Here is a 26,983-nt window from a genome sequence, read left to right on the forward strand (position 1 = left end):
TGTCAGCGCCTTATATAAAAATACAGACGTCTGTGTCACTGAGACATTCACTGCATGAGAAGTAAAACAGCTAAAGGCAAATATCTAGTTTGTTATTGAGAAATGTGAAGCACAGATGGCTAAACTTACACTAGAAAGACTGCACTGAGAGAATGGACAAGTATTCAGATTTAGCTGGAGGGTAGGCTTTAAGCTAGAGGAAAATAAGTGGCAGTACTGTCTAAAGGTCCACCGGCAGAAACTTTACATTATTAAAACACACATAGCACACAGCTGCATGGGGACAAAGCATGGTATGTTGTGTTTACATCTGACGGGCACCAAAGCAAATGAAAGCAGTGTGTGGTTATTCCTGTTCACAACATCTGCAAAAGGTCAAGTTTAGATGTCATGGTGACACTATGGTCTCCAGCATTGCTTCAACTGGTAGTCTAAACATACCATAGGCAGCTAAAGCTTTCGCTGCTAAAAATTCTTCTATTTTCCTTGTTTTTTTGCTGTTTACTGTACAAGAAAAGTAGCACATAAACTTTATTCTACTAGATGCTATAAATGTAGCAGTACCACATCTGTACAATATATATATATTTTTTACATTTAAGTAATAGTTCACAATAAAAACCTGCTTTATAGAAAAACTACAAGGGCTCAATTTTCTTTTTGGTGCCATTTTGGATATTTTATTGACACATTTTTTTATGATTTTTTAAGGGAGCTTAAGTGTAGTAAAAAAATAATTAAAAAAAAAGGGCAATTTTTATGTAATGTTATGTGTGGTATTTATAATAATCTATATTTATTCTTTGGGCCGTTACAATTACAGTGTTACCATATACATTTTCTTTTCTTCCAGGCGCTACTTGTGAGACAGACTCATCTTGGCAGTGACCGCCCACTCAGCCGATTAGTGACGGAGGCAGGATACCGCTGCAAAGAGAAGCCCCCAAGAAAGTAGAGGCTGGAGCATTCAGTGGGGGACCGGAAGACTTCACAGGGGGACATCCAATGAAGGAAGAGAGGAGAGTATATGTTTGTTAATTCCATGGAGGCCCCAGCACAATAGGATATAATTTTATATCCTATTTAGAACTCCCAATACCTATTTTAAAGTAGTCAATTTTGTTACTTAAAATGGGTATTGGGAGTCCTACTCAGATTTTTTTAAATGAAACTTTACTACGTAAATTTAGTTCTTTTTTGGGGGTGGTGACATGAAGTAATTATCATTTGATCACAAGTATAGTGCTTTGGAACATGGCACTAGCAGGCATTACTGCCAAAGGCATGGTCTAATGGGCAGAGCTGAAGGCCTTTTTTAGGCTAGAGAGTAGTTCTAAATAGTATAAAGAGAGTATAAATTAAGTGTTGTGTGAGAAAATATTAGACAAAAGTTCTGTACATCAATGATCCTAAAAAATATATTTTATGTACAGAAACAAAAAGGTAAAAATCACAAAACTCAAACATTCATAGTTTTCTCAGTGATGTGGAAAACCTAAACAGAAGACAGACTAATGCAGAGTTGAGCTGGATAGGAGCCTCTGAACAGGTCTACTCCAGAAGGCTCCAACATTATAAAGGGACCCTTTAAAATAATTTGAATCCTACAGCAAAAAAAATGAAAATGCTTCTATAAATTAACACATGATAAAGGATTGTGTTCTCTGCACTGGATATAAGAAATACAAGTAGTGATCATGGAGGTTAACATTGTTATAAGAATTCCTGTAACCAATACCACTGAGAAACAATAGTCCAGCGTCTATACAGCCCGATATGACTGCACCCAGGCAAAATGCTAAACATCTCACTGTTAAAGAGTACAGAGCATTTTTACACAAGATAATGTTCTGGGCAAATGAGTGTTCGTAGGAAGGCTAGTTCTCTTAACATGCCTGTGTGAAAGGGCCAGCAATCACCCAACACATGAGAAAATGCTTGATCAGCTGATCCCATGATCCTTAAAATGATCCATATCAGCCACACATCGCCCTGTGTAAACAGAGGCTATGTGGCCAACAACAATGAAGTTAAGGGCCATATAAACGCTCCAGTGATCACTTATGTGACCTGGTGGCATGATAAGTTGGCTGTAAGAAGGTTCATTAAATAAGTGCTGATCACCAGGATCGCCACTTGTTGTCATGCCCCCATCCACCCATGTAAAAGGACTTTATGACAATAGTATCCATTTTAAAGAACCAATAAACAGATAGAAGGGGGACAATGACAAACTGTTCTTATCTACTGGGTTGTGTTCCTGGTACCTATAAAATGTTCTCTTCTTACCAACACTCTTATCAATCCCCAAGTAAAACAAAAGTCATCAAATAAAGATCAGCTATAGTCTGTGACAACTCTGAATGTTAGATATGCTCCTGTCAAATGTGTTCTAAAACTTTCAGTGGGCACATGAACTGCAGTGTAGGGTGGTGCTACCAAGAGCTGAAATCTCCAAAGCCACGAGTCACCCTCTCCTTTTTGCTTGTAGAGGCTCCGCTGTCATCATCCTCAGCAGAACGTTTTCTATGGATGAAAAGAAAACAATGCATCATTTGCAGCAAATTTGCTGGCACAACCTCTCCCTCCCACGATCTAATAATACCCAGGACTGTATCTATAACAAGGGGGCATACTCTACGTCTTGTTCTTTACTGTAAGAGCAGTGAGACTATGGAACTCTCTCCCAGAGGAGGTGGTCATGGGGAACTCTGTAAAAGAGTTCAAAAGGGTTCTGGATACATTTTTGGAGAATAACATTGCTGGTCATGTATACTAGATTTATAGGTACAGAACGTTGATCCAGGGATTTATTCTGACTGCAATATTTGGAGTCGGGAGGAAATTTTTACCTCTAAGATGAGTTTTTTTTTTTTTTTTGCCTTCCTCTGGATCAACTCAGTAGGGACTTATTAGGGATATAGGTTAAACTTGATGGACTCTGGTCTTTATTCAACTTTATGAACTATGTTACTATCTGGTGACAATAAGACAACTTGCATATCAGTTGATCTTTGCTGACAATGTGCATGGGAACAACCTGACTTAATTTTATTTTCCTCAGATGTCTGGCAGGAGCTAATAACTTGACAATTATGCTTGACTGATCATGAACGTTAATGGGAATCTTATGTAAATTATCAGCTTCATAATAAATGCCTTTCCCTGGTTTCTTTCAGCAGATTTAAATATCAATTCTATGATAAAATGGATATATTATACATACTTTATTTATCTGTCCTCTGCTGACACTGAGATCAAGCAGGCATAAAAGTTTCAGACTAGTTCTAGCACCACATCTCACCATATTGTGGTCAGTACAAAAAAAAAATTTGCGTTTTTTCTATACTATTTTGTAGCCTTTTGTGGTTTTTTGTTTGTTCATCATCCTTGCAAACATTGATCAAGAAAATGAAATAAAGTGCTCACAAAAAACAAATAGGATAAGAAGTGTTGTGACAGCTCCCAATCGGCTGATCACCTGGGAAATTGGACATCATCAAGAAATTAGCCAGACATTTACTATCCCTTAAGTCTCTGTACAGTAGTACATAGACACCTGTGTCTGTCATGGCAAAAACACTTTTTATCAGCAAACCAGCCTGACTAATAGAAGGGGTCCATGTATACCAATATGGAAACTTACAAGTTGTCCAAAAGAGTCAATGCTATAAACTTCTGTTTGTTATATACCTGTATCCATTGTAACTTTTTTTAAATCCTCTCTGAAAAAAGGCAATTTTGTCATTTTAGGAACTGTTTGTTAAAAAAAACACCATTAAACAGGTGATCCTATATTGATATTTATGGCATACCCACAGAATATTTTATAAAACGCTTGAAAGAAACGGATCCCTTTGTGTTACGATAATTTTGTAGTCGCAGTCTCAGGTGGCTTCAGGATTACCTTCACTGGGCTCAACCAGGCGGTAGGGACTTCGATATCAAGATAGGTGTGGCTTCCATATTTTGCGGATTTGACATAAATGTCGAAATACCTCTTTAACCCCTTAAGGACCCAGCCCAAATATACCTTAAGGACCCGGCCATTTTTTGAACATCTGACCACTGTCACTTTAAGCATTATTAACTCTGGGATGCTTTTACCTTTCATTCTGATTCCGAGATTGGTTTTTCGTGACATATTCTAGTTTATGGTAGTGGTAAAACTGTGTCAATACTTAAATCATTTCTTGGTGAAAAATTCCAAAATTTGATGAAAAAAAATAGAAAATTTTGCATTTTTTTTTAACTTTGAAGCTCTCTGCTTATAAGGAAAATGGATATTCCAAATACATTTTATATTGATTCACATAAACAATATGTCTACTTTATGTTTGCATCATAAAGTTGACATGTATTTACTTTTGGAAGACACCAGAGGGCTTCAAAGTTCAGCAGCAATTTTCCAATTTTTCACAAAATTTTCAAAATCGGAATTTTTCAGGGACCACTTCAGTTTTGAAGTGGATTTGAAGGACTTTCTTATTAAAAATACCCCACAAATGACCCCATTATAAAAACTGCACCCCTCAAAGTATTCAAAATGACATTCAGAAAGTTTGTTAACCCTTTAGGTGTTTCACAGGAATAGCAGCAAAGTGAAGGAGAAAATTCAAAATCTTCATTTTTTTACACTCGCATGTTCTTGTAGACCCAGTTTTAGAATTTTTACAAGGAGAAATAGATGAAAAATCCCCCCAAAATTTGTAACCCAATTTCTCTCGAGTAAGGAAATACCTCATATGTGGATGTCAAGTGTTCGGCGGGCGCAGTAGAGGGCTCAGAAGGGAAGGAGCGACAATAGGATTTTGGAGAGTGAATTTTGCTGAAATGGTTTTTGGGGGGCATGTCACATTTAGGAAGCCCCTATGGTGCCAGAACAGCAGAAAACCCCCACATGGCATACCATTTTGGAAACTACACCCCTCAAGGCACATAACAAGGGGTCCAGTGAGCCTTAACACCCCACAGGTGTTTGACGACTTTTCGTTAAAGTCGGATGTGTAAATAAAAAAAACATTTTTTCACTAAAGTGCAGTTTTTTCCCCAAATTTATCCTTTTTACAAAGGGTAATGGGAGGAAATGCCCCCCAAAATTTGTAACCCTATCTCATCTGAGTATATAAATACCCCATGTTAGGATGTAAAATGCTCTGCGAGCGAACTACAATGCTCAGAAGAGAGGGAGTCACATTTAGCTTTTGGAAAGCAAATTTTGCTGAAATGGTGTTTGGGGGGCATGTCGCATTTAGGAAGCCCTTATGGTGCCAGAACCGCAAACAAAAAAAACACATGGCATACTATTTTGGAAACTACACCCCTCAAGGAAAGTAACAAGGGGTACAGTGAGCCTTAACACCTCACAGATATTTCACGAATTTTTGTGAAAGTTGGATGTGTAAATGGAAAAAATTATTTTTTCACTAAAATGCTGTGTTTTCCCGAAATTTTACATTTTTACAAGGGGTAATAGGAGAAAATGACCACCAAAATTTTTTACCCCATGTCTTCTGAGTATGGAAATACCCCATGTGTGGACGTCAAGGGCTCTGCTGGTGCACTACAATGCTCCGAAGAGGAGGAGCGCCATTGAGCTTTTTGAAAGAGAATTTGTTTGGAATGGAAGTCGGGGGCCATGTGCGTTTACAAAGCCCCCCGTGGTGCCAGAACAGTCGACCCCATTTTGGAAACTACACCCCTCACAGAATTTAATAAGGGGTGCAGTGAGTATTTACACCCCACTGGCGTTTTACAGATCTTTGGAACAGTGGGCTGTGCAAATGAAAAATTAAAATTTTTCATTTTCACGGATCACTGTTCCAAAAATCTGTCAGACACCTGTGGGGCGTAAATGCTCACTGTACCCCTTATTACATTACGTAAGGGGTGTAGTTTCCAAAATGGGGTCATGTGGGGGGGGGGGGGGGGGGTCCATTGTTCTGGCATTATGGGGGCTTTGTAAACACACGTGGCCTTCAATTCCGGACAAATTTACTCTTCAAAATCCCAATGGCGCTCCTTCTTTTCTGAGCATTGTAGTTCGCCAGCAGAGTAATTTACATCCACATATGGGGTATGTTCTTACTCAGAAGAAATGGGGTTACAAATTTTGGGGGGCTTTTTTTTTCCTATTTTCCCTTGTGAAAATGAAACATTTAGGGTAACAACAGCATTTTAGCGAAAACATTTTTTTTTCTCATTTTCCCATCCAACTATTTTGTCAAACACCTGTGGGGCGTAAATGCTCACTATACCCCTTGTTACGTTCCGTGAGGGATGTAGTTTCCAAAATGGGGTCACATGTGGGTATTTATTTTTTTGTGTTTATGGCAGAACCGCTGTAAAATCAGCCACCCCTGTGCAAATCACCAATTTAGGCCTCAAATGTACATAGTGCGCTCTCACTCCTGAGCCTTGTTGTGCGGCCGCAGAAAATTTCACGCCCACATTTGGGGTATTTCCGTACTCAGGAGAAATTGCGTTACGAATTTTGGGGGTCTTTTTTTGCTTTTACCGCTTGTCAAAATAAAAAGTATGGGGCAAAACCAGCATGTAAGTTTAAAAAATATATTTTTTTTACACTAACAGGATCGTGTAGACCCCAACTTTTCCTTTTCATAAGGGGTAAAAGGAAAAAAAGACCCCCAAATTTGTAGTGCAATTTCTCCCGAGTTCGGAAATACCCCATATGTGACCCTAAACTGTTTCCTTGAAATACGACAGGGCTCTGAAGTGAGTGAGCGCCATGCGCATTTGAGGACTTCATGGGGATTGCATAGGGGTGGACATTGGGAATCACTGGCGTAGAATACCCCTAACAGGGTGCCTCCAGCTGTTGCTAAACTCCCAGCATGCCTGGACAGTCAGTGGCTGTCCGGAAATGCTGGGAGTTGGTGATTTGCAACAGCTGGAGGCTCCGTTTTGGAAACACTGCCGTACGGTATGTTTTTAATTTTTATTAGGAGGGGACAGTGTAAGGGGTGTATATGTAGGGTTTTACTCTTTATTATTATGTGTTAGTGTAGTATTTTTAGGGTACATTCGCACTGGCGGGCGTTTACAGTGAGTTTACCGCTAGGAGTTAGGAGCGAAAAATTTGCCGCAGCCCAAACTTGAAGCAGAAAACTAACTGTAAACCTGCCTGTGTGAATGTACCCTGTACCTTCACATGGGGGGGGGGGGGGGGGGGTCGCAAACCTCCAGCTGTTTCAAAACTACAACTCCCAGCATGTACTGACAGACTGTGCATACTGGGAGTTGTACTTTTGCAACAGCTGGAGGCACACTGGTTGGAAAACCTTCAGTTACCTAACTCAGTATTTTCCAACCAGTGTGCCTCCAGCTTTTGCAAAACTACAACTCCCAGCATGTACTGATCACCAAAGGGCATGCTGGGAGATGTAGTTATGCAACAGCTGGAGGAATACAACTATAACTCCCAGCATGCTGAGACAGCTGTTTGGGCATGCTGTGATTTGCAGTTTTGCAACAGCTCGAGAGCTGTAGTTTATAGAGACCACTGCACAGTGATCTCCAAACTGTGGACCTCCAGATGTTGCAAAACTACAAATCCCAGCATATTCAGACAGCAAACTGCTATGTGGGCATGATGGGAGTTGTAGTTTTGCAAGATCTGGAGAGCGACAGTATAGAGATAATTGTGCAGTGGTATCAAACTGTAGCTCTCCAGCTGTTGCAAAACTACATATTCCAGCATGCCTAAACAGCTCTCTGGGCATGCTGGGAGTTGTAGTTTTGCAACATCTGGAGGGCTACAGTTTAGAGACCACTCTATAGTGGTCTCAGACTGTAGCCCTCCAGATGTTGCTAAGCAACTCACCGGCTTTCGTAGGATCCACGGAGCTGCGTCGCCGTCCTCCTCTTCCGTCGATCGTCGCCCGCTGCCGCCGCCGATGGGTGAGTGGACTTCGGCACCGGTCCCGTGTCGTTTCCCCGTTCTGCCCCGCCTATTGTGGGTGGGCAGGACGGGGAAACGGAAAGTAAAGCCCCCCGCCCCCGATCTGCTATTGGTCATCGCGTTTTGATGATCAATAGCAGGGATAGAAGGGGTGGCACCCCTGCCACCTCACACCTATCGCTTCAGGGGGATCGTGGGTGTCTTGGACACCTGCGATCCCCCTTCTATTCTGGGTCATCGGGTCACCATAGACCCGAATTGGCGCAAATCGCAAGTGTGAATTCACTTGCGATTTGCGCCGATCGCCGACATGGGGGGGGGGGTCTGATGACCCCCCTGGGCATTTGCGCGGGGTGCTTGCTGATCGATATCAGCAGGCGGCGGGGTCAGAAATTCCCACGGGCGTATGGATACGTCCTGGGTCCTTAAGTACCAGAAAGCCAGGGCGTATCCATACGCCCTAGGTCCTTAAGGGGTTAAAACCACATGACTGTGTCTGGAGTCAAACTGTAAAATTAGCCCTAATGTGTAGGATACTTACGCTGCAGTCATGTTGATATATTTTCCAACCCCTGCCCTGTAGGTTTTGGGTTCTTGAACTTGGTCTTTTTTAGGAAGCACTGGCTGTTCCTTTAATTTTTTTTCTTCTTCCTCTTTCCGAGCCTTCTCTCTTTCTAAAGCCACCTGAAAAGCATATAACATTATTTAGCAACACAACCTTGGTCTGTGGAAAAGAAAAACTGTATGTAGTTAATGTGCAGCGTCCTATTGTGGACAAGATGCTTTTGAACTACGAACTATAAAAGATTGCCAACAAAATACAGTGAATTCTCTCCAAAAGACCAACCCTTATTCAGACCAGATTCTGTATGACAGATTTTAAGATGACCATACATATGCATAGTAGTCATTTTCTTTAAGAAGACAACCCCCATTAAAGACCACTTTTCAATGCAATTTTAGGTGGCCTTCTCAAAGAAGTTTCACTGTATGAAGAATGTACAATAGCACATTAGACACATTAAAAAGATGAATTACAATGGCAGAAAATCAGAGTCAAGCTAAGTTTATTGACAGCTGCCAGCCTTGTGGTATGGGGTGGGTTATTTTACTGTGACAGGATTAACTGGTATTTCAGGTGCAATAGTTCTTTAGGCGGTTTGAGTGGTAACAACAAGTACTGAAATATACGTCAGCCCACATGATCACTATTTGAAATTGCAAGAAACATTCACTTCCATATTTATGAGTAATACAGCAGCCTTTATAAGCAGTATATGTAGGTTAAGTGGGCCATTAAAATGATAGTGGAACAATGGCACTCACCTGTGCATCTGCCTCCTCATATGGATCCACAAAAACCATGGTATTTTCTATTCGGATATCCTCCTAAGATGGCCAACAGAAGTAGTTAGGATATCATTGTAGTGGAGCACAAACTACTCAGTATAGTATTACAAATCTTTCTATTTTTTTTTTAAAGCTGTAAACACACACACTGAATGTTGCATGTAGTCTTAGGGCCCATTTATAATGCGGAACGTCAATGGGACTTATGCTGATCTGTTCACACAGTGGAATTTCTGCAGTGAAAATGCAACAATCCGGATTTCGCAGAAAGAATAAACATGTTCATTCTTTCAGGGGAATTCTGTGGCAGAATCCTATTAGTTTAACAGGATTTTCCCCCTGCTGCTCATTGTCACGGATGAATTGTGTGAAATAAGCGCAGATTCCGGAGTGTGCAAACAGAATTCCGCTCAAGTTCTGTAGTGTAAATGGGACCTTATTTTTGCTGAACATCTCCTCTAACAAACAAATAATGAGTATGTACTCAAAATAAGTCTGGCAAGAAAAAAAAAAGAAAGCAGTTGTAATGTTTAGACTGATAACATCACCTTTGGTCTGTCTGTTTTTGGGTCGGTGTCCACTTTTTCCATTGCAGTAATGGTATCGAATCCTCCAACAACTCTAAAGGGAGAATCGAGCAGAACCGTGATACAAATTCATCACATAGTAAAATACCTATTTTGTAAAGATGTGCTTACCGTCCAAACACTGTGTGCTTTTTGTCCAAATATATACAGGAGCGGAATGTTATAAAGCTGGAGGATATTGAAATAAAACAGACGTTAAATAAAATTTCACCAGTGGGGATAAACTGAAAATTTTGATCCAAGCCCACAACCATTATTATGTCTTACAACTGGGACTTGTTGGTGTTGGGGCCAGTATTTGCCATGCTAAGAACTCCACGACCTGTGTGACTCAAGTTTGGCTTGATCTCATCTTTGAAAGGCTTTCCCCAGCAAGATTCACCGCCTGTTAGGAAAAAGAAGAAAACATTATCTTACAGTCTTAATAAAATCTTACAATATAAGAAGAATAGAAGCCTCTTACCTGTTCCTGTGCCTGTAGGGTCTCCTCCTTGTATCTATAAATATTGAGAAAAATGCAGGTTTGTAAGATAAGATACCCTGGTATCTTGTCCTCATGGACAGGTAGAGAATACGATTAAGAGCATAAAACTAAGGGTCTTATGCATATTAAAAATAAAAACCCAAAAACAAAGAAAATAAAACTGCATACATTCTAAAAATGTGATATCTACAGCAGCCAAAAAGATCACATTTTTTAAGAGTTGTACCCATCTGGACAACTACTTCCCATGTGTCTTATGACCTAGAAAGGACTCAATGTAAAAATAAATATGAGACTTCATTAGGAGATTGAATTAGGAGCATTTACAGCAGCCAATGCAAGGGGATAAGCATCAGGGTTACAGGAGCTAAACTCCTTTAGTTTAGCTGATCACTTGGGAGCCTTCATTCTAGTAAGAGGGTTTCTCTATGTATAAATAATTCCCTTATGCTACAAACCCTTGAAAAGTAACCTGGGAATCTGATTCGTTGCCATGGGAAACACTGACAAGGTTGATAGAAATTGTTTTAGGAGGACTAATGACCAAACTAGATGTTTACATACCACAAAGTTCCTAATAGAGCGGTGGAAGATAGTCCCATCATAGTAATTCTTCTTGCAGAGCTTGATAAAATTCTCACAAGTCTTTGGGGTCTAAGAGAAGATACATACAATGAACAGAAAATATCAAAACGTTCATGCATTTATATTACATGTTCTAACAACAAAGAAAGCATTCATTGTTAAAGAAAGCAAGCCTTTAAACTAAAAGGGGTCGTCTTGTGTAAACAACCCCTGTCCATATTTCCTATGAGTATATCTGGGTAACAGAAGAGGGCCCTAGGCTTGGGATACCCCTCTATGAGCTAGAACGCAAGTGGCTACTGTTCTGGCAGACTACAGCTGCCCATGCATTAGGCTCTGCTCATATCTATACGTTGGTAGGCAGCAACTTATCCAACAGTATATACATACAGTTATATAAATAATAGCTTTTCAGTGTAAATAGAAAACAATTATTGCCTGTTTTATTTCTATTTGTGTAATCTGCTGTGAAGGACAGACACAGGGGGTGGGATGGGCTTTCTGGGTTTATGCTTTGCTTTGTTTTTGTATGATGTATGTTTTATAAAACATTTAATAAACATTTCTGATAAAAAAAAAAAAATAAATACAATTATGGCACAGTATTTGTTTTTACTGTACAACTCTGTCTACTACACTTTTCTATTGTGCTCGATTTACAACAAAAGGACTATCATTTGGCACATGCCAGGTGAATGAGGGCTGATACTTTCCGTGCATATGTTGGGGGTCAAAACGCGTTGTTATGCAATGTCATGTAATATACTTTTAAACATGCTGTGGTTGTTGTCTGTGAGCCAGGCGCTCTAAGCAAAAGGCAAACCTCACCAGAGTGGCTTTGTTACATAAAGAGCTCTCTTACATGGGAGCAGGTCCGTATTGCGTCACCTGCACAGTAAACAGTATTGCCCCTTAAAGGGGTACTCCGGTGGAAAACTTTTTTTTCTTAAATTAATTGGTGCCAGAAAGTTAAACAGATTTGTAAATGACTTCTATTAAACAATCTTAACCCTTCCAGTACTACTCAGCTGCTGTATACTACAGAGAAAATTATTTTCTTTTTGGATTTCTTTTCTGTCTTTCCACGGCGCTCTCTGATGACACCTCTGTCCATTTTAGGAATGGTTTAGGAATAGGTTTGCTATGGGGATTTTCCCCTGCTCTGGACAGTTCCTGACTTGGACAGAGGTGTCAGCAGAGAGCACTGTGGTCAGACCGAAAAGAAAAAAAAAGAAAAAATAATTTCCTCTGTAGTATTCAGCAGCTAATAAGTACTGGAAGGATTAAGATTTTTTTTCTAAAAGTAATTTACAAATCTGTTTAACTTTCTGGCACCAGTTGATTTAAAAAAAAAAAAAAAGTTTTCCACGGGGTACCCCTTTAAGACATCTTAAGGTGCACCGTTATGGAGCAAGGTACATTAATTCATTACTTATTCCAGGAGTCCTATTAATTTGGAGCCACGTAGAGAACTACTGGCAAATGTTACACTGAACTCATGCCAGACATTGCTTGGAGATAAATGAATCCATGAAGTTATGTGTTTCTTTAAGTACCAAAGAGTCCTCCCCCTCTCTTCTAGGAAAAAGAATATTTTTTCTTTTTGCAAAATTGTTATTATTTCTCGGTTTAGTATGTGATTTAATACAGATGATATTCTCGTGCTTTTCAGGTCACATAAAATGGGTCACAACTTCTTTAAATATTTAACACTTTGTGTCTCTCATTCACCACCCCCACAGTAACTTGTTGGACACACCCGGATCCCTGTTGCCACAGTAACAGAGAAAAAAAATCTAGAAGCCGATAAGGTGTTGCTATGGTAGCTACAATGTCTCATATTAGGCAGAGTTGAAGGTAAAGAAACATTTGGTTATCATCCGGCAGTCGAGCCTCCTTGTTAGCTTTATCATCCTTATTACGTTGCATTTTTCTCTAACATTTCAGCAAACAGCCCATCAATCAGAAAAATGTGAAATGAAGAGCAGCATATTGATAGTTATCTCAGACTAGACACATCCGCCCACACTATGAATCATACAGAGTGATTAACAATTACAATGCATGTATCCCTATGCGCTGCCCGAAACGTGTGCAAGTCACTTTATATGGAATCACTCCAAGTACCCTACATAGGCACGAAACCACTCACTTTGTCACAATAAAGCTCCAGATTAAGGTCACCCTTGTTGGTGTGAAGACGAACATAGCCCTTCTTTTTCACATATTGATAGCGGACGGTATCTTCAGCAATGGCAGCTGCATGATGCAGAGGGAAAGCAGAAAATGAGAGATTAGGTATCAGTAATATAAAGGAAAAAATATGCCCTTAGGTATCAAAGAAAGGGACAAAATAAATGACAGCACAGTATATAAAATAACAATATATCCACCGAAATAATGTGATGCTATAAAATTCAATTCCAGAGGTATTGGATAAAATAGTACATGCAGGACAACAACATGTTGTGGCAAGGAAGACAAAGACAGGTGAAGACTTACCAGCCTCATGGGTGGTCTCAGGAGTCATTGCTGTAGAGGTAAAAGATGCGCTCACAGCCCCTGTAGAGTAATGGGCCTGTATAGAAGAGACAATCTTTATTACACACTAGTAAACCCGACTCAATATAGTTCAGATTAGACTTGGTAAACCAGCACCGGCCCTCTGTGAAAGGATAGGGTGCTAATGGTTGTGGATGGTTTACAATGTTCCACCTCTAGAGCCACACAAGTTGCAGATGGTCTTGACTTGTAAAACGAAGTAACGCTTAAAGGGGTTATCCAGGAAAAACTTTTTTAAATATCAACTGGCGCCAGAAAGTTAAACAGATTTGTAAATTACTTCTATTAAAAAATCTTAATCCTTTCAGTACTTATGAGCTTCTGAAGCTGAGTTGTTCTTTTCTGTCTAAGTGCTCTCTGATGACACACGTGTCTCGGGAACCGCCCAGTTTAGAAGCAAATCCCCATAGCAAACCTCTTCTAAATTGGGCATTTCCCGAGACACGTGTCATCAGAGAGCACTTAGAAAACAACATCTCAACTTCAGAAGCTCATAAGTACTGAAAGGATTAAGATTTTTTAATAGAAGGAATTTACAAATCTGTTTAACTTTCTGGAGCCAGTTGATAGAGATTTTATATATATATATATATATATATATATATATATATATATATATATATAAAAAGTTTTTACCTGGATAACCCCTTTGATGCATAATGCAGTGTTACCCAACCAGGGTGCCTCCAGCTGTTGCAAAACTACAATTCCCGGCATGCCTGGACAGCCGAAGGCTGTCCGGGCATGCTGGGAGTTGTAGTTTTGCAATAGCTGGAGGCACCCTGGTTTGGAAACACTGGCATAATATGTCTGGTGGGACAACCTGTTTGGAATTTCAGGTTGTACCATATACATGCACTTATGGGATAATCTAAATTTGTGGGAATTTAAATATGTCCACCCCCTACGTACTAACTAGAGCCCAGGTCCAGATGGAAAATGTGGATATGGGGTTCTTGGGGGTGTCATGGATTACATCATAAGCTTTTTCAGTACCAAAGGACTTATTTCCATGGCATATGGGAAATGATTTTCTGAACATTTGGGTGACCAGTTGGTGCAAGTGTGGTCCCCACAGGAAACTTACATTGGAGTTTTGCAGCAGGAAAAGGGAAAATATGTGGTGGCATAATTGAAAGGCCTCCATTAACGTAGCACAGTATACATCACATTATGTTTCTTGTACATAGGGTATACAGGACTAAATTTAACCTTACAAACTATGTTACTATGTTAAGTCATGTGACTCAAGGATCTCTATTGAACAATTGAGGAAGGGGGCAGCGTTTGTCTTCCAAAACATCATCAAGGATTCACAGAAAAACAACATACCCTCAGCATGCTGCAATATTGGAGCACTGCCCCTGAGCCTAAAAAACACATGTAAGCATTGAGTTTTATATTTCCCATCTGACCCCCCAAAAAAAAAAAAATGTAAAAAAGTATTTTTGACAAAAAATGACAAGAGCCTAATAGGAGTTTATATTTTGATTTTTGTTTATCTTGACAGATAACTTGTGTCTTGATATTTTAAAGAGGTCTGTATCAGTATATTATGCCATTTTCTTTTATGCTTGCTGATTAAAAATAAAAAAATAAAAAATGATCTGATTTAAAAATAAATAAATAAATAAATAAAAAGAAAACCCCCTACATGCTAAACAGAAATATTTGCATGTGTTATTTAGCGCTCACCGCATTGAGTTTATCTGTTGCCTTTTTCTCTGGGCCTTTCATGGTGGCCGCCAACATTTTATCCCCTTTGAATTCTTTGTACAGTTCACTGAGTGTCTCCCGTGTTTCCATGTTGGCATTTTTCAGGTGATATGATGGGTCCTGGCGAGCTTTTTCTTCCTCTAGAATATTTATTTTAACATAAGAGAACGGACAGCATTGTGTAACAGTAATGTTATGCCTCCAACAACATTGTCATGGACTGCAGCCCTGCCAGAAACACTACATACGGCACTAAATGCGCTGTTTGATGCTATCACAATAAGCCTATCCAATAATAATCACAATAAGCCTATCCAACAGGGACTCCGGCCCGAAGACATCTTCTCCCATATAGAAAAACATAGAATGTGTCGGCAGATAAGAACCATTTGGCCCATCTAGTCTGCCCAATAATCTGAATCCTATCAATAGTCCCAGGCCTTATCTTATATGAAGGATAGCCTTATGCTTATCCCATGCTCCTTCACTGTATTTGCAGCGACCACTTCTGCAGGAAGGCTATTCAATGCATCCACTACTCTCTCAGTAAAGTAATACTTCCTGATATTACTGCAGAAACCTTTGCCCCTCTAATTTAAAACTATGTCCTCTTGTGATAGTTTTTCTTTTGCTCTCCTCCTTTACCGAGTTGATTTCCTTTATGTATTTAAAAGTCTCTATTATATCCCCTCTGTCTCTTCTTTCTTCCAAGCTATACATGTTATACACATCTATTTAAAGGATAGGGGTTAAGATGTCTGATCCCCCCCGCAATCTCTCATGCAGCACCCACCTGTCTCAGCTGCAGGCATTGCTGGAAGCTCTGTGTCTGAAGCCTAACGACCACGGGGCCGGAGTATCGTGATGTCACATCTCCGCCCCCTCAATGCAAGCCTATAGGAGGGGGAGTGATGCCCCCTCCCATAGACTTGCATTGAAGGGGTGGAGCGTGATGTCACAAGGGGGCTGGGTCGCGACATCCCGCGACTCCCGCGATCAGACATCTTATCCCTTATCCTTTGCATAGGGGATAAGATGTCTTAGGGCCGGAGTACCCCTCTAAGTGTAGTAGGCAAATGTGAATACATGGTGCAGGTAATATATCAAGCTGTGGTTTAGAAGATCAAGATTCACCAAAGACAAGACATACAAATAATCTACTTAATGCATTTCTTTAGCTCTATGCAAAAACAACACAAAAAAGACAGCATGTAATCCACGCTGGATTTTAAGTAGCAGTAGCCCAAATCACAAATATATATATATATATATATATATATATATATATACATATACACACACATACACTAAAACTAAAGCTATAAAATATACTAAAACTATATATATATATATATATATATATATATACACACTAAAACTAAAACTAAAGCTTATAAAAAAAAAAAAAAAAAAAAAAGAACAGAAGTCTCATCTGTATAAGGCTATAAACTGGATGAGTAAAGGGGTTGTCCAATAACACCTCACATTTATTGAAAATTAAGGAGCTCAAAATCCTGGATAATGCCATACAACATGCTTATTCAGCTGTTTCCATTGATCCCGTCAATCTCAATACAAGGGGGCAGAACACACACACCTTTCCTGTTAAAAATAGTTTTCTACACAGGTTAAACTATTCATAGAAGTAAAACAAAAGATGGGAAAATCTTTACTTAAACATAATATAAGTTAAGAGATAAGCATACTTACCAGGGTCTATGACTTTCAGGTTGTTTTTGACGTGATAGAAATCCGAGACATTAAATTTCTCCAGCTTAGAAGGATCCTGGTGAACATATAGAAAATACCCATTCCATATCAGAAGTTAAAAAAAGATTTTTGTTTTCCAATGAGGACACTACAGAAAACATGAAGAGCAAGAAACAGCTGCATTGACAAGTTCCCTTTAATCTGAAGTGAGAGTTCATTGTAGCGGATCTTATCAAGTTCATAAAAAATGGAGCAGACAGGCTGATAAATCCAAATAGAAAACTGCGTCACTTCACACCGTTTGAGCTCATGTCCTCCTTCATTCAGTGATTTATGTATGGTTACATAAGAAAACATAACTTTTATTTCATTATCTATTATCTGTTATTTAGGGGGGTAGAGGAGGGGACCAGCACACAGAGGGGAGTGAAGGTGCCGAACCATGCTTGGCTCTAGCAGCTGAGGGGAATGCCCGGTAGGCTCCAGCCTAATTTACATATCCTTATATAACTCTGATATCCGTGCAGGAGGGACCAGTTAACCAATGAAAGGCATGTACTGATTCAGGTCAAAAACCCTATACAGCCATGCCTATATACGTTATACCATAAAAACTTGACAGGTCTACTTTAAAGGCATAAAGCATAAGTGTTATGAAATGTATAACAGTATCTAGATGTTGTAAGTGGTCTTATATTTTGGGTGACAGAAGACACTGCTTAAATTTACACTTTCTAAGAATTAGACAGTTTTAGTAAATGTAGGCCAATCTACAAAAGTGGCAGGTTTATCAATTTGGCTCATGCTGGTTGAGAAGTCTGGCATATTGTTAGACTGTCTAGTCTAAGTTTAGAACAACTATTAGTTGGTTCACTTTACCTAAAAAATGTGCACCTACATTTTAATATTTTTTGTGGTGCCTAAAGTCGCATTAAAGGGGTACTCCGCTGCTCAGCATTTGGAACAAACTATTCCAAGTGCTGGAGCCGGCGGGGGAGCTAATGATGTCATAACCCCACCTCCTCATGACATCATGCCCCGCCCCCTCAATGCAATTCTATGGGAGGGGGCATGACAGCCACCACGCCCCCTCCCATAGACTTGCATTGAGGGGGCAGGCATGACATCATGAGGAAGTCGGGCTATGATGTCACGAGCTCCCGCGCCGGCTCCAGCATTACTGAGAAGCGGAGTACCCCTTTAAGGCCATGCCCCTTTTTCTGGATAAGTGACTGCTATGTGTTTTAGACACCTTTTAAATATCATGTAGTAAACCTGCCCCACTATCTTTTACACTATCCCGAATAGGTCTTCCTTTTGTTCATAATAAAAAAGTCATGAAAACCAACAATTTTAGATAAAACATAATTAAGGCTGCTCCTACATGCTGCACTAATAGCCTGCGGCTGAAGCATGTTTTCCTACCGGCACCTGAAGATTCCCCTTTTAGCAGTGGCAAGTCAAGCTGCGGGCCACAATAATCTGTGGCTATCAAGCCCTAGTGGCTAATAGCTAGCTACAAAGCACTGGCACCTGGAATTGCCACTGTTTAAAGCAGCATCTTCAGGGGAAAGCTGCAATACATTCTCCTATTAATTGAATTATATAATTGACTACAATAATCGTCCTACGAACAAGTAGTTCTGAAATATATTTGCTTCCATTACTACAAACCCCTTTAGAAGTTGGAACACTGACCACAGTAAACCCCCTCCAGACACAAACTGTATTACCCAGAAAGTCAGTACTGCACTTGCTTCCTCGAAATCTGATCAAAAGCAGTGGCATGGTGCCACCTTGATACCAAGCCGTTCACTAATTATTCTCACATTAAACCAAGATCAAATTTCAAAGGCAGTTCCAGTCACTGCCTACCCTTCACAAACACCTACTTACCTACACTTCTCTGCTGTAAAGTACTGTTACCATCGAGGGAATACACACCATTGCAATCTGAGTTTTTAGGCTTTATTTCAAGGTTACATTTATAATTCTGCGGGTAATCTCTATTTAGAATGTGCATTTCTTGGAACACACTAATACAAGCTACTAGTGGACTGGTTTTGCCATATCATATGAGAATCCTCGTGTCTACAAAACACCCTACATCACATGATTATAGTTCACAATCCTTGATTTTTATGCATCATGGATTTGTCGGAACTATAAAATATAACAATACTAAAAGATTAAAGGGGTACTCCAGTGGGAAAAAAACATTTCATATCAATTGGCTCCAGAAAGTTAAACAGATTTGTAAATTACTTCTATAAAAAATTCTTAATCCTTCCAGTACTTAGCTGCTGTATACTACAGAGGAAGTTGAGTTGTTCTTTTCTGTTTGACCCCAGTGCTCTCTGCTGACACCTGTCTGTGTCAGGAACTATCCAGAGTAGGAGCACATCCCCACAGAGAACCTCTCCTGCCCCGGACAGTTCCTGACACAGACCGCGGTGTCAGCAGAGAGCACTGTGGTCAGATTAAAAAAGAAGAACTCAACTTCCTCTGTAGTATACAGCAGCTGATAAGTACTGGAAGGAATAAGATTTTTTAATAAAAGTAATTTACAAATCTGTCTAACTTTCTAGAGCACGTTGATATGAAAAAAATTGTTTTCCACTGGAGTACAGCTGTAAACAACAGCAAACTTTATTAGGATAATGCACTACTGCATATTTAAAAATAAATATTTTTTTTTTTTAATTACCAGAGCTCCAGGCAATTTAACAAATCACAATTTTGTGAAAATTATAATTAATATATATATTTATTATATAAAAATATTTTTTATATACATACATACATAATACATCTGGTCCATTTTTTTTTAAATAAAAATAAAAAGATTTAGGGTAGGAACATGTACCTGCAACACATGTATCTACCTTCAGCATCAGTTCACACATCCTTATTTAATGCTGCAGATTTGCTGCAGCAGATTTTACTTTCCACGGAAGTCAATGGGCAGCAAAATCTACAGCAAAAATAAGTACGTGTGAACGGACCCTTAGGATCCCAGTATGCTGGGAGTTGTAGTTTTCCAACAGCTTGGGGCATCCTAGTTGGGATACACTGGATAAGACAAATCTCATATTTGGTTGCCGTTGGTTACCTTTAGGGGGCAAAGTGGTGAGCTATACAGCAGTCAATGTGCATACAGTGTAATGTTCAGTAGCCTTAATTTCTTCCGAGGCCTATGTGCACTATTTTATCATTTTATGTTTTTTTACTTAAAGCAAATACTCTTTACAGACCCACAGAACTGGAAGATGCGAGTTCCTACCTGCAAAGTTATAATGTCTTGGCGGGTGAAAGGTTCATCGGTTAGTAGGTCTTTGTAACTCTTTGGTTTAATATTTAATTGTTCAACAGCCTGGGTGGGGAAAATACACATTTCAGTTTACTGCAGGGGTTGAACACATAAGCACATTGATAGGTCCATTAAAGTGAACTGTATATCTTTACAAGCATGTGTATTAAAGCTTAATATTCCTTTGCAAACAGGAAAGGCTAGTTCTTCGCACAGTTGCTGTACATTAACTACAATGTATAGAAGGTTTATTTTTTATTTTTTTATTTTTATTTTTTCTTACCTCATTCGAGAAAACATTTCCTGTCTTGCTAATAGCCACAATGTGGGAATTGTTGGTAAATACAGAAAACAGTACTGGACAGTGATACTTCCCTAAAAAATAAAAGAATTGTAATATTATTAATCATAAGTCAGTATAACATAATTCATGTGATTTTACAGAACCTATACAACATCCTAGTTCCTAGGGCTCACTTACAATACCACATCTATCAATTCAAAGAACCTATGAACCACTTTCGAGATACTCTAGGACACAATTATTTGTGTCATAGGCCAAGTAGGGACAGTCTAGGGCAGTGTTTTTTCAACCAGAGTACTTCTAACTGCTGCAAAACTACAACTCCCAGCATGCCCGGACAGCCAAAGGCTGTCCGGGCATGCTGGGAGTTGTAGTTTTGCAACATCTGGGAGGTACCCTGCTTGAAACACTTCCCTAGACTGTCCCTACAAATAATTGTGTCTGGGTATGCTGGGAGTTGTAGTTTTGCAACATCTGGTAGGTAACCTGCTTGAAAAACACTTCCCCTAAGCTGTCCCTACTTACTGTCCCTACAAATAATTGGTGTCTGGGTATGCTGGGAGTTATAATTTTGCAACATCTGGAGGCACCCTGGTTGGGAAACGCTGGTCTAGGGAAAGCCACCAAGATGTGGGGTTTTCCTTTTTGGGGAGTTTACCGAATATTAAAGCCGTTGCAGTGTATAAGTATCGAAAGTGAATTTGTGTGCAAACATTCTTTACTATCTATTGCTATTTGGCATTATAACTGGAGTAAATGCACCCGCTTTGCCTTTCTGCTAATATAGGTTATTTTTAGGTTATGCAAAAATATTTTGATGTCCTTTTATGTTCACTGATAAAGGAGGAAAAATATTCTGATGTAGAAGATCAATATCTAGACATAAGAGAACCAAACTAGTACAGTGGTTAGACTTGTAAGCCATGAATTCTATCTCTTGTAACTCGAGCGTATGCAAATCATTTAGGGAAACTACCACTGAATTAACCCCTGATGTGAATAGGAAAAAAAAAAAATGTACACAAAACCCTCATCCAATTGTAAACACGCAACTGGATGAACGATAAAATCCCTTCGTTTGCATAGAGGGTTCTTAGTGTAACATAATAGTGAAAATAGGTCCCCTGTCCTATAGGAAACTTGTCAACTTTACATGACGAAGTCCCAGATAAATTTTATGGTCTTCATGGGTCCAATTTAAAGGGGTATTCCGGCCAAAAACATCTTATCCCTTATCGAAAGAATAGGGGATAAGATGTCTGATCGCGGGGGGCCCACCGCTGGGGACCCCCCTCGATCTCCCTGCAGCAGCCCGCATTCTATGCGTAGCTGCGTCTGAAGTTTCGGAAACCACCGGGCTTCCGAGGCAGGGACATGACATCACACCATGCCCCCTCCATTTATGTCTACGGGAGGGGGCGTTGCGGCCGTTACGCCCCTCCCATAGAAATGAATGGAGGGGGCGTGGCGTGGCGTCATGTCCCTGTCTCGGAAGCCCGGCGGTTTCTGAAACTTCAGACGCAGCTACGCATAGAATGCGAGCTGCTGCAGGGAGATCGTGGGGGGTCCCAGCGGTGGGCCCCCCCGCGATCAGACATCTTATCCCCTACCCTTTAACCTATTGAGTCTCCACTACTATTATTTTCTCTGCCTTTCTTTTGCATGTTTCTTTGTCCTTAAAAGGTCTATTCACACCTACAGTATCCTGCGCATCAAATATGCGATTTGAAGCTGCAGAATTTAGATAGCAGATTTCAATGTAAACTATTTGACCGGAAACCACTCCTAATCTGCAGCTTCAAAACCTGCATCAAATATGCGCAGGATACTGCATGTGTGAATACACCATAACAGTGAACACCATGAGGGAGATCAAAAATTGTCCAGACGAAAAGTTGCTGAGTTGCCCATAGCAACCAGATTGCTTCTTTCATTTAAAAAAAGAAAAAAAAAAAGAAAAAAAAGGCCTCTGAAAAATGAAAGAAGCGATCTGATTGTTTGCTATGAGCGACTCAGCAGCTTTTCCTCTGGACAGGTTTTGGTAAATCTCCCCCCATAATTATGAAATGTATTAATCTAAGTACATCTGCTATACCTTGCTTCTGTTTTACAGATTCACCACCGCAGGTACACTTTTTATGTCCCCATTAGGGACTATTTATAGCAATGCATAGGAATAGCACTGATCAGTGTTATCCGCGGTCTACTTCTCTGGTCTGCTAGAAGGCAGACCAGAGAAGAAGACCCTGGGAGAGTGGTGGAAACAGGTGAGGGGACCTCTGTTCGCCATCTTGGTTGATCTCATCCTTGGTTGAGCCATCCAATCAGCCATTAGAATGGCCGCATTGCCGCAGATGCTGTAATCAATATTGATCTTGGCATCTGAGGGGTTAAAGGCAAACCTCAGCGTGATCGCCAGTAATCGTGATCCGCCATTAATGGCAGGTCCTTGGCTGATATCCAGGATCTGCCATGCATGAAGCGAGCGCAGCTCCTGTACGCGCTTTATGTATAGGATGTAAATGTGCAAGCTGGTGGGTTAAGCCCCAAGACACTGGTCCGCACATTTACATCCTATGTTGTTAAGGGGTCAAGATATTCTCTTTATTTTCTGTATTCTGTATCATGAAAACATTTGACCAAAGGAAAAAAAAAAAAGAAATGAAGTCACATGAACACCACACCACAACTACCACATCCCTGTAAGCTATTACACAAGAACAACTTGGTCACATAAACACATGGTTTCAACACTGGCTTCCTAGTTTATGACACATATACAGCTATACTATGTGATTATGCAGGTAGGACTGTGTGCCAGTGTATGTGCTGCTAAAACTTACCATCCTGATTCTTGGCAATGTTCAGCTTAATAAGGGATCTGGCTTCCAATTTCTGCATAAAATATTAGTAACAAGAAGGAATTAATATGGCTCATAAATAGTACTGCAAAAGTAGTGCTAAATTCAATTCTCTATTTAAAAAGGTACACTTCATACAAGCAACATTTCATGATCGTAGTAACTGATCTAGAAAAACATCGATTAGATAAGATCCACCAGTGTTTCCCCAATTTCCAACCAGTGTGCCTCTATCTTACAAAAAACCTCTTGGTGGCATTCCCTAGAACAGTGTTTTCCAACGAGTGGGGCTCCAGCTGTTGCAAAACTACAACTCACAGCATGCCCGGACAGCCTTTGGCTGTCCGGGCATGCTGTGAGTTGTAGTTTTGCAACAGCTGGAGGCCCATTGGTTGGGAAAACCTGCCCTACACCATCCACCTGAAATGTACTCTTTAGTTATCTATACACAGGGGACCTGATATCTATGATAAGATAAGCAGCATGCTATTAAAAAAGGTATATAAAGTATATACTACTAACAGGCTATAGGGGAAACCTGAGCTGACAGCCATTACCATAAACGATCATCCAGCTGCTAGCTATATACTTGTTTTCTCCTGTATTACAACACCCACCCCTTTTGCATTCCCTAGCGCTATCACCCATAACCAACCACGTAGCGCGGCCAACACTGGCAAGATAAAAATGGGTAATAGGTGGACTAATATAAACAGTAACAATATTTATTATCTTTAGTTTTTTTGGCTGCCCTTCTGGCAGGACGCAGGTTAACTAATGGTAGGGTGGAGAGTCTGTGACCTACTTTCTAAGAAGCTAGCGCAGTGAGCTTGAGGGGTTGGTGACGTACAATCCCCTGCAGGGTGTGTGCATGACAGCCTTCTTTTAAGTGTACATAAACAGCAGAAGAATACGTATATTAAATATAGTCAGGATTTAGAGAGGGACACAAGCCCTTCGGGGAATGCTCATGACTGAAATGTGACTCCATCCAGGATATCTTGTATCATTCAGCCAATGGTACTTCGTTCTAACACACCTGGCATAACCCTAGAGGTCAGCTTAACATATCACCCTTTGAAATAGCTGAGATCAGGAGCTTGAGACACGGGCCAAATACCTGTAGGACATGAATGAAGCATCTGCTGCCTCTGCCTATAAAATCTGACATGTGCAAGGCAAGCTTATGCATGCTAATAGAATGCCAGACATCCGAGGCATGCAGCCGGTCAGGGTGGAGCGCATCATTAATATCTGAGAAGGTGGTGGGAATAGAAGCTGTAATTATATGTGTGGATATTAATATACTGCTTACAGAATATGCTCAATAAGGCTACACTCACACTGACTGTTGTCTCCGGCAGTGCAAAGCCCGTTATTTTAGGATCAAAAATAGCTGCAGAAAAAGAAATAGTGCTTTGCAAAGTCTTTTTCTCCGGCTATTCTCTCTGAATATAATGGCGCCTGACGGACTATATTATTATTGGCTGTTGGGACCTGTCAAAATTACGTGCGTCAAACTGCAAAAAAACAAAAGAAAGGCGTTTGACGGGGCATACCGGCAGTGTAAAAAGGGGCCTAAATAAGGCACATGGATGATGGAATAGAGGCCAACCATTTTTATACAGTGCAATAGAATGGAAATAAATTGTAATTTAAAAAAAAATATTTTTTTCAACATCTTCACGTTATAGCTCAGATTTACAATTTTCGATTTTTACAGTAGCTCAAAGTTAGAGATGAGCGAACTTACAGTAAATTCGATTTGTCACGAACTTCTCGGCTCGGCAGTTGATGACTTATCCTGCGTAAATTAGTTCAGCCTTCAGGTGCTCCGGTGGGCTGGATAAGGTGGATACATTCCTAGGAAAGAGTCTCCAGCCCACCGGAGCACCTGAAAGCTGAACTAATTTATGCAGAAAAAGTCATCAACTGCCGAGCCGAGAAGTTCGTGACGAATCGAATTTACTGTAAGTTCGCTCATCTCTACTCAAAGTGACTGATACATTTGACATACCTAAAGACTGTGTGAAGTTATATGAAAAGTTACTAGAGAGCAGAACTTTACACAATAGTCATTTTTATTGATTATTTTTAATTACTTTAAAAGGGGTACTCTGGAGGAAGAATTGTTTTCAAATCAACTGACTACAGAAACTTATGAAAGGATTAGTAAATTACTTCAAATAAATAAATAAAAAAGTCTTCCAGTACTTATCAGGTTTTTTAGTCTTTCCAGTCAGATACAGTGCTGCCTGCTGCCACCTGTCTGTCTGTGACAGGAACTGCCCATATGCTATAGTGATTTGCTCAATATATTGACAAGAGGTGGTAGCAGATAACCAAGTGTCTGACTGAAATGGCTACAAGATTTCCTCTAGGATAAATAGTGGCTGAGGCTTTAGATTTTACAAATATTTATTTATATACAACTTGTTGCCACCAGTTGATAACTATGTATTAGAAGACATAGCCACCTGCTCTGTGTGCGTACGATGTATAAGACTCAGTGTGATGTGATTGTACAGCGCTGGGTACAGGTTGTTAAGAGACGGAGCAAGAGGCTGCATCCCCTAATACTGTGTTTCCTAACCAGGGTGACTCCAGATGTTGCACAACTACAAATCCCACACTGCCCTAATGCATAGTTATGAGCAGCAGGTAGTGTGGAGAGTGGGCACTTCGTACAGGTATTTGAGCACCAATTTTGAAATTAAAGTAATTGATAAAAATTATTATTGTGCACATTACTGCTCTATATTGAGTTTCTCACATGACTTTACACTTTAAAGGGTAAATTGCTATTGCACTTCTTATGGTAAATAAAAAATATTTCTAATATACATTGTTTAAAAAAAAATGTAAGTTTTTAAAGGGTACCTCTCATCAAAAAAACTTTTGATAAATTATAGATTAATGTATGCAGAATAACTTCACAATTGCATGTTATTAAACAATATGCTTCTTTCTATTTAATTTTCCACTTTGAAGAAATGACCACTAGGGGTCTCCCTACCAGTCCTGGCAGCAAGCATTTCAGACTCATGCTGGAGTCCTAAACACTACGAGCTGCCAGTCTGCTTTGTTCACAAAAGAAGAACACTCAGAGCTGCCAGCCTGCTTTGTTCACAGCCTTTTTTGGCTGTGAACAAAGCAGGCTGGCAGCTCTGAGTGTTTAGGACTCCAGCATGAGTCAGAAATGCTTGCTGACAGGACTTATCGGGAAAAATACAATAGAAAGAAGCATATTTTTCATTAACATGCTATTGAAAAGTTATTCAACATTCATTAATCTAAAATATATCAAATGTTTATTGAGGTACCCTTTAAAGTTTTCTATGTTTTATTTGTGCTTAAAAAAGCTCAAGAGCACATTTCCCCCCCCCATCTTATACACAGACTTTGGACCGAAGTCCAAACACAGGAAGTGCAGTCTGGAGTGCTGAGGGAGGGGGGGGGGGGGGTGTCCAGCCTCATCCAATCATAGTTCCTCTCACACTTAACTGCCATATGCTGTTGGTTGGACACACCCCCCAGCACTCCAGGCTGCACTTCCTGTGTTTGGTTTCTGTCCCCTCAGCACTCCAGGTGGC

The 26,983-nt window shown here is 40.0% G+C and overlaps 1 protein-coding gene across 1 annotated transcript in view; it reads right to left on the minus strand.

Moving 5' to 3' along the window:
- Positions 1-1,404: 1,404 nt before the first annotated feature.
- PPIL2 (peptidylprolyl isomerase like 2) overlaps positions 1,405-26,983 on the minus strand; it is a 46,751-nt gene continuing 21,172 nt past the window's right edge. The window contains exons 6-20 of the mRNA XM_056532163.1: positions 23,373-23,424; positions 20,509-20,600; positions 20,199-20,288; positions 16,916-16,991; positions 15,185-15,345; positions 13,430-13,505; positions 13,080-13,186; positions 10,907-10,996; positions 10,322-10,355; positions 10,126-10,243; positions 9,970-10,026; positions 9,820-9,892; positions 9,248-9,310; positions 8,463-8,605; positions 1,405-2,526 (exon numbers count right to left, since the gene is read on the minus strand). Coding sequence (XP_056388138.1) covers positions 2,436-2,526; positions 8,463-8,605; positions 9,248-9,310; positions 9,820-9,892; positions 9,970-10,026; positions 10,126-10,243; positions 10,322-10,355; positions 10,907-10,996; positions 13,080-13,186; positions 13,430-13,505; positions 15,185-15,345; positions 16,916-16,991; positions 20,199-20,288; positions 20,509-20,600; positions 23,373-23,424 — 1,323 coding nt within the window. The 3' untranslated portion in view covers positions 1,405-2,435. The remainder of the gene's footprint in view (positions 2,527-8,462; positions 8,606-9,247; positions 9,311-9,819; positions 9,893-9,969; positions 10,027-10,125; positions 10,244-10,321; positions 10,356-10,906; positions 10,997-13,079; positions 13,187-13,429; positions 13,506-15,184; positions 15,346-16,915; positions 16,992-20,198; positions 20,289-20,508; positions 20,601-23,372; positions 23,425-26,983) is intronic.

This window comes from Hyla sarda, chromosome 1 (assembly GCF_029499605.1).
Source record: "Hyla sarda isolate aHylSar1 chromosome 1, aHylSar1.hap1, whole genome shotgun sequence".
NCBI classification, from domain to species: Eukaryota; Metazoa; Chordata; class Amphibia; order Anura; family Hylidae; genus Hyla; species Hyla sarda.